Raw genomic sequence first — 11,070 nt, forward strand, 5'->3', positions numbered from 1 at the left:
ATGTTCGTGTTTGGACGTCTACTTATACATGTGAGTTAGTCCATTTTGTCATTCTCAAAATTTTAACCACTCTTAAGCCTTGAGTTTTATGATCAGATTGATCATATACATGTAAACAATATGAGGTTCTATTCGGGTAAATAACTGACTCTTTGAAATGCTTTCGCTATTCAATTTATTGAGGGAGAGATCGGAGTGTTTTATGATGAGCCATCATTGCTTTGGTTTGACGATTATGAGATTGTCGAAATGGAGGGATAAAGTTTGCACTTTTGCTTATGGTTAGTGTTATTGTGTATACAATTAAGTTCGCTATGTTTTGGACGCGATTCATTGAGATGATAATGATGATAATGATGAAGAAGTATAATATGAACAATAGGTAAAATTGTTTTGAAGATGTGCAAAATTTACACTATTGAATGGGAGGAATAGGAGGGAAATGGAAGGATAACAATTTTCATTTGGATATAAAAAGGTTAGGGGAGAGGAGAGAAATGGAAGGAACGAACTTGGAGGAAAGAAATCTCTTGCATTTTGTATCACCAATAATTCACAACTATAAAAAGATTTGGACTGTAAATTTAATTTTTTTTTTTTTTTCTCTCTCCTTCCTTTTCTTTTCTTCTAAAAATATTTTTCAAATACACTGTTAAGTTTTTTAAGGTGATAAAAATTTTTCTTTAACATTATGTTTGAATAAGAATTTAGAAAGAAAAGGATGGGGAAGGGAAAAAAGACAAAGTTCAATGATATTTCCATAATGATGAAATTTTGATTAAAAAAAATTTTTTTGTTTATAAATTTCCATTACCACTTAATATCACCTCTTTCAATGATAATATATTTGAATGAATTTTATGTAGAAAATAAGATAATTAAAGTTGTACAAGCATAGCCATTAGGTAGCCAAGGGATTTTTCAACCTAAATTGCATTAATTATCATTCTCATTACTACCGTTTAATACCACAAATCAAACGGGCCGTAAATGTCATTTACGTAGGGTTACTAATTGTTTTGAAATGGAAAATTATATTATAGTTATTTTATCGCAAATTCTTGTGAGAGACGGTCTCTTTGAGAGACCATCTCTAATTGGGTCAGCCCATATATATTTTTTTTAAATATTGTAATTAGGCATTAAGAATAATATAAGTAGACATTCAAGATATTGAAAGTAGACATTAAGGATACGGTAAGTAGACATTAAGGATAATGTAAGTAGGCATTAAGAATACGGTAAGTAAACATTAATTTTTAATGGGTTGAGCTTGAGATACATTTCTTAAAGAGATAGTCTCTCAAAAGACTAGCTGTTATTTTATAATGGTAGAGTGCGTATTTATGATTTGAGCCATTGTAGTCCCTTAATGAGTAGTGACTATTGAGGCCCGAGAAGGTTGGAAAATTTGGGCAATGCTCAATAGTAATGAAGCTAAATGGTTTCAGCATGAAATTTTGGAATAATGCAGTAGATATTACTTATCGAGTTAATACCATAGCCAAGAATAGGCATTATTTTTAAGATAAGGATAAGGATGAGTTATATGTTATGCATGTTGTAATTTTACCAATGCATTATGCTATTTTGCAGACCGTCAAGCTTCATTCTTTGCTTATGTTAAGAGCAACATGTTATTATTCCAATATCAAGTGTCTATTGTTTATGTGTCAAATGTGCACGCATACTTACTCATGTAATAACATGCGTAACATGGATGTTGTGTGGTAAAATTAAAGAGACAGATGGACGTGTTTAGAACAAATTTGATTTCATATTTTACCAATTTTCTATAATCAAAGCAGTTTTTAATTTGATTTCAGAAACACATGTACAATAATATAAAAAAATTAATGTTAAAACAAGACTTAATTTGATATGATCATTAATTCTTGACCCAATACCATGCAATGGCTCGAATGAATACTTTTAGGGTGTGTTTTGGTAAGCATTTTTTTGGATTAAGTAAAGGAAATGGATGAGCAAATCCATTACTTTGCGTTTGTTAATAGGTAACCATTTCCGTTTCCTTTTGGTAATTGATTTCTCCAATTTATTTTTACTCTCAAAGCTCCGGTAACACTTTTTTTACTCTAATTGACGCTATTCTTGTCACTTTAAAAGCACATAACAAGATATAAATTATCTTTCACTTTATTGTCTACAACTAGATGCAAAATTGCCAATATAAAAATATGCATTATCTATGAAATACATAATATGAAACTGACAATTGAAATTGTATTTGTAAAATATTAGTCATAAGTAAATCTGGCAAAAATTATCTAGGTTGATTAAATTAACGTTAATCCGGGAGAAAATAATAAAATTAGAAGGAGATCTGCCAACATTTATCTGGAAAGATTGAAGAAGCATTGAACGTTCAATAAGAATGTTAGTGCATGAGAAGGTCACGTGCGATTATGAGGACACTTGTCCATAGTTGAGGATTATTACAATCTAATGGGACATGTGTTAATAATAGAAGCAAAGAGCACCATATCAATTTAAAAGAGAACTCAACACGTAAAGACAACAACAGTGGCATGCAAGAGAATTTTGGGGATTGATGAAATAACAGAAGGAACATTCTTCATGCACAATAATGGACTATAAATACCCTTCATGAGACACATAAAAGATAAATATAATAATAAAGTATTTCCGTTATATAATTATACCAAACAATTAACAACAAAACATCTTATCATTTCTCATATTCTTCCTTAAAAATTTTCTTTTCATTTCCTTTTTATTCCTTATACCAGAAATCTTCTTAGGCTCTTAGAACGTAGCCAGTATCAACTATCAAGTAGCTTCTTTTTATGAGAGTAAGTGACTAAATGTAGTGAGACCGCCAAATAAATCAAGAAATTGTTCTTTCATCCTTGTTCTTTTCGATCCTTTCAAAGGTTTCACATAGTGAGAACAATAAAATGTCACAACTAGCAATTGTAATTGTTTTTCAAAAGTTAGCCATTCAAAAAATATCAAACGTTACATACTTGATAAGAATAGAAATTATGGCCTTAATCAAAAGAAGAAATATAGGCCGCCCAAATATGACATGTCTAAAACATGACTTAATTGCGAAATTGGATATTATTATCCAATTTCGCACAAGACATGATTTACATAATTTTACTATATAGACAGCCTAATAAGACACAAGTTCTATAGTTAGCTCTATCCATAAATTTCTCACCGAGCACAACTCAACACGACTTTCATATTACTCATAAAAGTATTATCCTCAATTTTGTTTAAATAGCTACATTTTCAGTTTTTACACAGTTCAATGCACGACTTTAATAAATTAAATATTTTAAATGTACATATTAAGAAATAACAAAAAATTAATATATAAAAGTATGCTATCAATCAAAATTCAACTTCACTATTTTTCAATATTTAAAGAATACTACTACTATAAAAGAAGGTATAACAATAAATAGTCGTTACTATTCAAGCATAACTATGAAATAAAACCGAAAAATATAATGAAGAGATTTATATATTAAGAATCATCAAAACATTAACAACCATATTCTCCTAAACTTTTGCCAAAAAACACCGATCAAAAATCATATACTCCCTCCTATTCACCTTAGGAGTCCCATTTGACTTTTTACGGATTTTAAGGAGAGTCAAAAGTGGGACCCTAAGGATAGGAAAGACAGTGATATTATGGGTTTTTAATGTAAGGGGGGAAAATTAGTATGGGTAATGGAGGGTATAATTGAAAATAAGATAAAACTACTAAGGACATAAAAGTCAAAAACCTATATCAAAAATAAAAATGGGACAATTAAAATAACTTGACCATAAAAGAAAATGGGACACATAAGTTGAATAGGAGGTAGTATTATGAATCAAAAGATTAAAAAAAAATAAAATAAATGAAAACAAGATGCCAAAAGCATGTGCAATATAAAGCAAAAAGAAAAAAGCAAAAAGACATTAAATGTCATAATCATCAATTAAATCTAATTGTTCATCTTCTCTAATTACATTTCTTTTTCTACACTCAAAATAATATACCACCATTATCACATTACTCCATAAGATAAACCATCCTAATAAAACCACCAATCCAAACAAACTTCCAAACTTCATCCCAGCCGTCCACGTATCACCAACTTCCATATCCCCACCGTTCATCACCCCAACCATTTCTCTACCTATAAAGCCCGAAATTAACAGTATGAAGCCCGATAAAATCCACCCATGAACCCTCTTCCCCTTCATCAAACGAAACCCGGCAATAACCGCTCCAAGCCCGACCCGACCCTCAATCACAGACACATCAAGCCCGACACCCATCACGGCCATCATATACACTTCCACCATAACCTGCACCGCCATTAAGTAATATGAATACTTGATATAGACTCCATTGAAAAACGGATCCAAATGGCTCCACCCGACCCATAAGATAAAGTTGACCATACAAGTAAGTAAGGGGGGAGCCCACCTGAGCTTGAAGGCAGCCATGGGTACCCTCAAACTCAGCTTCTTCTTCTTACGGCAACCAAAATAAGCTAAACTCACAATAGTAACCAAAGACAGTAAAGAAAGAGCCAAAATAGGAACACCATAGAATAATCGAAGATAAAGAAGCTTACGAGAATCAGCTCTAGATTCGTCTCGTATATTAGCCGCCTCGATCCAAATCGGAACAGCATGATACAGCCATTCGAGCCTATTGAGATGCGATTTAAGGAAGCGAATATCAGATGAAATCGAAAAGAAAGTAAGGAGAATAGATAGTGGAAAAGTAGTAAATGTGTAGATTATCAAGAACAGTTTAGGATTTTCTAAGAAGATGATCTTTAATGAGTCAAGAAAGATTGAAAAAAGGTAGCGAGATTTGTGGGTTTTAGTAGGGATTTCATCATCTGGCATAGTTTTAGTGATTATTGGTAATTTAGGAAAATATTTAGGCGATTGAAATTGCGGCGATTTTGGATTTTTTGGTGTATAAAGTTGTAATTTGTGGTAACTGGGAAGGAATGGGATTAGAGATTTAATCAGAAGTTGTTTTCCTAAAAAAGTGGTCTAAAATAAGGGGATTTTGTGATAAGAATCGCATCATCATGGCATGGCTAGATGTGTACCTGACATAGTTCACTGTATTTCTCCGATTGTATTGTTTTCTTTATGTTTTTGGGTTAGACATGTAATCAATTTTTGACTCTCTCACATAGTCACATGGGCATAGGTTAACCAATAGCCAATGAGCATTACAAGGCAACTCTATTAGCAAAAATAAAAAAAGATAAAAATAATAATATTAAAATAAACAAAAATCAAAAAAGATAAATTAAAATAACAAAACTCTCACCCTATCACATCCTACCACATAAGGGTGATTTATTAACCTCTTAAATAATCGTTATTTACTAAGACCTTCTTTTCTATTAGCGCACTATTATTAGGTGGCTCCCACGAAAGAAGAGTTTGGAAAGATCGAAAGTAGCCAACCTTTTCCAAATAAAGGAAATCTCATCATATTATTTTAGATATAGGGTGTTTGAAAAACAACTGAGAGCTAATAGTTGTTAGTTATTAATGGCGTTGATTTGACTTGCTGATTCTATGAATTGATTTAACCAACTGAATTTGTTTACCGATTATTTAATAGTATTTGGTAAAATTTAGTTATTAGCAAAATTCTACTTAACAAGTTTATTCTCCTTTAAAATCTTTTTTCCTCTTGAAAAGATTTGGTTATTATTAACAAAATTGGAAACATTAGTCTCTTCATTTTCTTTCGTTCCAAATTCCTCTTTCTCTAAAATTGTTATTCAAATAAAGAAAATATTTCCTTCCAAATTCCTTCATTTTTTTTCCTTCCAAATTCTTTCATACAAACACATTGTTAGTTTATTAGTATGAAATTTATACTTTGTGGTAGGGAACTTGGATCTATTAATCAAATAGATCTAGATCCATGTGCGAAAAGTATATATGGGTTTGTATGCTCAAAGATTCATCAATTTTCAACTCGACGGTACATAAAACCCTTATAATAACTCTTTAGTTTGTTTTATTTCTCGTAATATATATATATATATATATATATATATATATATATATATATATATATATCAATCTTATTAAATGCGAATTAAATCACACTTTCAACACTTTTTAGCGAATAAGAATATTTCATATGCCATCCCTCACTTTCCAATCCACAACCCCAAAGTTTCATGACAAAAAGCTTAGAGGGTATAATATTAGTGACATAAATTAATTCGGTTTTATTTGATTTAAATTGCGTCTGATTTGATTCAATTTGATTTTATGAAAAACCAAACCACAAACCGAACTTCCACCCCTACTTAGTAGTTAGTACTAAAAGAAATCGAATACCAAAATCCACGTTACATGTCCATCAAACATACACCACCTTGATGATCGAACCCCATGTAACATATGACTTATCTAGAGCCGTAATAGAACCATAGGTAATTAGGGGCCTCATAAAGTAATTTAACCCGGTTCTTTAAAACCAGAACAAAAAGAAAATAGCTTGAACCAGTTATTGAAAAATGGCAGCCTCAGCTTTTCCTATTACTGGCAGCATTGTCCCATCTACTCCACGCCATTCCTTCCTTACCCAACCTTCTGCGTCCGTAGTGGTGTAAGCCATTTTTTACTTATTCATTTCACTTTCGTTGATTGTTTTTCTGGGTAATTTGTATTTGTTTTCTTTGAAATGAGCACATTTTGATGTTGGATTATACAATTGAGGGCAAGTATTTCTTGCCCATGTTTGAATTTGTCGAGGAATTCTGTAAAACAAAAGTTGAAATTCAATTCTTGTCCCCTTAGGGTTTTTCCCATCCCAACTCATGAAGTTTTAAAAGGAAATTGAATTCAATTTCTGCCTTCAAAGGATTATTCTTTTTCTAATTTTGTGGACTTCTTATTTAAGCGAGTTACATACGTTGTTTGGAATTAAGAGTCAATCGAAACGACCCACTTTGTTACTACAAAGATAAGGCTGTGTACTTCCGATACTCGATCAAGTCCCTGGAAATGTTGTAGCAACTTGCAAATTGCAGAATGTAGGTTAAATGATGGTACTTCATAACCATATGCTGATCAGAATTGGTTTGCAAACTTGAGTTATGGAAGTATAGAGTGTTGTGGACTAGTTTGATTGATTCAAATAAATACCTAATTAAAATAAGTATATGCTGATTTCTTGTTGAAAATTTTTTGGGTTCAGTTATCTAATGAAATTCATAAAAATTCTCAGAATTAATGGTCCTTGTGTGTCTTATCCTTATGAACTTTGTTAGAAATAAAGACTTTTTTCAAGGTCTTCTCAAGGTCCTCTTATGGCTACAATCATCAATACGCATTAGAAGTAGTAATATGTATAACATTTGTATACGAGATATGTGTTTAGAGTTGTGTTTAACACGTGTTTGATAAGGAAAGGTATGGTGTGACATGAACTTGTGGTTGCATTAAGAAAGTTATTTCCCGACTATCTCACGTGTAAATAGAAGGGACGTTCCCAGAGTTCACACACCAACCAAAAGCAATATACACTCACTATTTGAGGTGTTAAGCAAATACCACTCTAGCACAAGTGAATTAAAGAAGAAAAGAGTAGAATCTGAATTGTGTGTCTACAAGTGAATGGAACAATACCAATTTATAGGCACTTTCAACCTGATTAAGTGTAGTTAAAGTGTATAGATGTGATTTAATAGGATCAAATCGCCCCAAATGAAAATATAGTTGTTGGAGATATCAATGTGGGTTTAACAACTAATCATGAAAGATTACCAACTTAAGGATTAATGGCAAATGATTAAAGTCCAAACGGTCACATTCATAAGGTTGTGTTATTTTCCGTTTTAAGCCTTTAAAGGTCCATTTATCCAACAAATTTAGCTTTCATGTCTCTTTATTAGCATCCTTTACCAACAAGGCAACACATCCTATGATAACTAGATAGAACCTTTTGTTGTTAATAGTTGATGTTAATTAGGATGGAGCTTCTGTTTTTCTGTGAGTGTAAGAACTCGATCACTTTGTTTGGTTTCAATATGCTTATGAGAATACAGGAGATGTAGAATTGTTGAATTGCCTCTTGGTTTACTGGATTAACATGCGACTTTTCTTCCATGTTGCTCTTCTATTCCTTTGAAGCAATGATGTTTTCACTCATTTTATAGCTCAAGTAGATCTGAATGTATGAAGTCTTTCCTAGTAGGTTTAACAAGTAAAGAACCTCTATCTTAAAGGCCTGTTGACTGTAGCGTTGCTGTAACATTTTAATTCTTTGAAGTTATGCTAATTGGAAGGCATTGTTTGCAATTTGGATGCCATATAGGGTAGGAGGAGGATAATGACTTTAGCAATGTTAAAAAACGTCTTAACGTTTCCACAATAATTTAGCTCAAATATCTCGGTGCTGCATTCTGCCTTTAAGTAATGAAATCTAATATAGGTTCAAAGTACATTGATATTCATTTGTGTTTGTGAATTATTTTTGTAGTTGATGCTACAACTCTATGTAAAATGTGAATTCTGTTTCACTTTGTGACGCTATTCTTTATTTTCTCTTGAGATGGTTATCTTGAATTGTATATTTCTTTTGGTTACTCTTTTCAGATGGCATTTGGTGGGGAAGCAGCACTCAAGACTGTTAACACATACGAGAGGCCATGCATTTCGTATGCTAGCCAATCCTGATGTATGCATTTTAGGACTTATCTTGTATAATAGGGGTTTAGTTGGTTTGCTTAGGTATGTGATTTGTTGTTGGATCAAATTAGACACAAAAATTGGGCAATTTTAGTTGAAGTTTCTCTGTTAATCAAACTTTTGTCAAATCCATTTTTAAAATTTCACTTTTTTTAAGAGTGAATAGAGTGTTGGTTTTGACGTTCTAGAGCGTTTTATGCTTCTTGATGGTTTAAATATGACTTCACCTTATCCTTCTCTAGAAAATATGTTTAGCTTTAGCGCAGGCTGTGTTGATTAGAGCATGATTGCCTTATATCTTTTACTGCTATGTTTTTGAGGTGCCAATTTATGTTGCACATGCATGCATTCGTTTCCGTTCTCCCTCTAATATTTCACTAAGGAAATTTGTGCATGACAACTCTATCAACGAACTACTCTTTGTTTCGCAGAAATCATCTGGAAAGGATAGTTTTAGGAAAGAAGTACTAATGGTTGATCCACTGGAAGCGAAGAAATTAGCTGCGAAACAATTAGCAGAAATTAAATTAAAAGAAAATTTTAAGGTTTGTGATTTTCATTGTTTGTACTTTATCAGTAGCATAAAGTGGTGTCAAATATCTTTTTGCTCAAGTGAAACCATTAAGGTACCGAGAAATATTTGTATGTTCATTCTGAATTAAAGACAATTAGGTCAACACGTTGTTGTGTGATTTGAAACAAGTAGCATAGCATAAATTTTTCAACCGTGCCCTCTAATTTGGAGGGTGAGTTGCTCCAAAGAATCAAAGCAGCTTGAGATTTCATTCTTTAGTGTTAAAATCCACTCCATGATTTCCCTGTTCATAGTTTTGTTCAGAATTATTGTTAAAAGTTGGATTTGACTGGAGCACAGAAGAGAAACAAGGAATGGCCCAAAATCAATACCAATTTAGATTAGGATTAGTTGTGACTGTTGCAAATGATCGTAATTAAGTTGACTAAAGTGGAAATAAGAACGAATGATGACCTGTTTGTGTTATGAGATCTCTAGTTCTAGAGGAAATAGACTCTTTAGCTGCATCCTCCTTCATCGGTATTAGTTGCCGTTTTCCTTCATTCCCCAAACCCTGATCATAGTTCTTTTGAGTGGGAGACACTGTGTATGATGATGATTGTATGATGATGATGATGCATATGATAATGGTTGTGGCACTAGGTAGGGTAGGGGGTGGGAGCTTGTGTTGGATAGAATTTGTAGTATTTACTTTGACAGTGTATACACGGATTTTAACAATTTTAGCCGCCCTTTAAATCTAAATCTTGCCCTTATAATATCGAAAAGAGTACGCACCATCATATAATCATGCGCGGTCACCCCAATGGACCACCGAGACTCATGGGCACTGCTTGGTTTCACGGTTGGTCTACTTATCCGAGGCTAGATGAGCCAACTGAACACATTCTGATTTGTGATTGCAGAGAAGACGTCAGATAGAGGCAATTAATGGAGCATGGGCAATGCTCGGTCTCACGGTTGGTTTAGTCATCGAAGGTCGTACAGGAAAGGGTATTTTGAGTCAGGTATGTGTTTTTCTTACAGTTTTCACTTTACAATTGTGCATTTTGATATTGCAATTTGAATGTAACTCACTGGAAACTGTTGTATGGCAGTTGGATGGATATTGGCATGCTATTCTGAACTTATTTATGAGATCATAGACAGTTCCAGACGCCAGGTGCAAGGCGCCCTTCAAATTACCGGCATTTGAAGTTATACATACAATCATATCGACACCGATGAACGTTGTACATGTACGAACGATTAAATTTCACATTTGACATTCTTTTTATTTCTTGTATATGTTCTTATCATGATTCATGTAATCAGACTCATTTTTTATGACTTTTCCAACAAAGTATCCAATGACAGGGATAATTCTCTGTTTTATTTTGTGTATTCTATGCAAATCTAATTTTAGGAGTTTTGTGGATAAAGATAGACTTTTTTTTTTAGATTTTGGCTAAGTACCCAAAAGGGATCTTTCCATTGACAAAACCAGGCACCAAGGGCCTATTTGGTTAGTGGTATTAAATGTTGGTAATGGGAATAATTTATAGTATTAAATTTCATCAAAAGTTGCATATCATTCCCATGGTAATGAAACATTGATCACAAAAAAGTTTTTTTATTTACAAATTTCCATTACCACCTAATACCATCTTTTTCAATGGTAATGCATTGGAATGAATTTTATGAAGAAAATGAAGAAAATGAGATGATTGAATTTGGATAAGCATGAATATCAAGGTAGCCAAGAATTTTTTCAACCAAAATTACACTGATTTTTCATTTCCATTACCACCGTTTATTAC

The 11,070-nt window shown here is 32.6% G+C and overlaps 2 protein-coding genes across 2 annotated transcripts; one reads left to right on the plus strand and one right to left on the minus strand.

Moving 5' to 3' along the window:
- Positions 1-3,963: 3,963 nt before the first annotated feature.
- Positions 3,964-4,908, minus strand: LOC130823385 (uncharacterized). Its single transcript, XM_057688004.1, has one exon. It carries the CDS (start codon positions 4,906-4,908, stop codon positions 3,964-3,966), a length of 945 nt encoding a protein of 314 aa, XP_057543987.1.
- A 1,534-nt stretch (positions 4,909-6,442) lies between these two features.
- Positions 6,443-10,651, plus strand: LOC130824522 (uncharacterized). Its single transcript, XM_057689562.1, has 5 exons — positions 6,443-6,652; positions 8,644-8,725; positions 9,168-9,281; positions 10,177-10,278; positions 10,369-10,651. Exons 1-5 carry the CDS (start codon positions 6,561-6,563, stop codon positions 10,414-10,416), a joined length of 438 nt encoding a protein of 145 aa, XP_057545545.1. The 5' UTR covers positions 6,443-6,560; the 3' UTR covers positions 10,417-10,651.
- The last annotated feature ends 419 nt before the right edge of the window (positions 10,652-11,070 follow it).

Source organism: Amaranthus tricolor, chromosome 9 (genome assembly GCF_026212465.1).
Source record: "Amaranthus tricolor cultivar Red isolate AtriRed21 chromosome 9, ASM2621246v1, whole genome shotgun sequence".
Lineage (NCBI taxonomy): Eukaryota > Viridiplantae > Streptophyta > Magnoliopsida > Caryophyllales > Amaranthaceae > Amaranthus > Amaranthus tricolor.

Coding starts and splice junctions, on each gene's coding strand:
- LOC130823385 (XM_057688004.1), bottom strand. CDS start 4,908: ATGCCAGATGATGAAATCCCTACTAAAACCCACAAATCTCGCTACCTT.
- LOC130824522 (XM_057689562.1), top strand. CDS start 6,561: ATGGCAGCCTCAGCTTTTCCTATTACTGGCAGCATTGTCCCATCTACT. Junction 9,282..10,176: donor AATTAAAAGAAAATTTTAAG/GTTTGTGATTTT, acceptor TTGTGATTGCAG/AGAAGACGTCAGATAGAGGC. Junction 10,279..10,368: donor GAAAGGGTATTTTGAGTCAG/GTATGTGTTTTT, acceptor GTTGTATGGCAG/TTGGATGGATATTGGCATGC.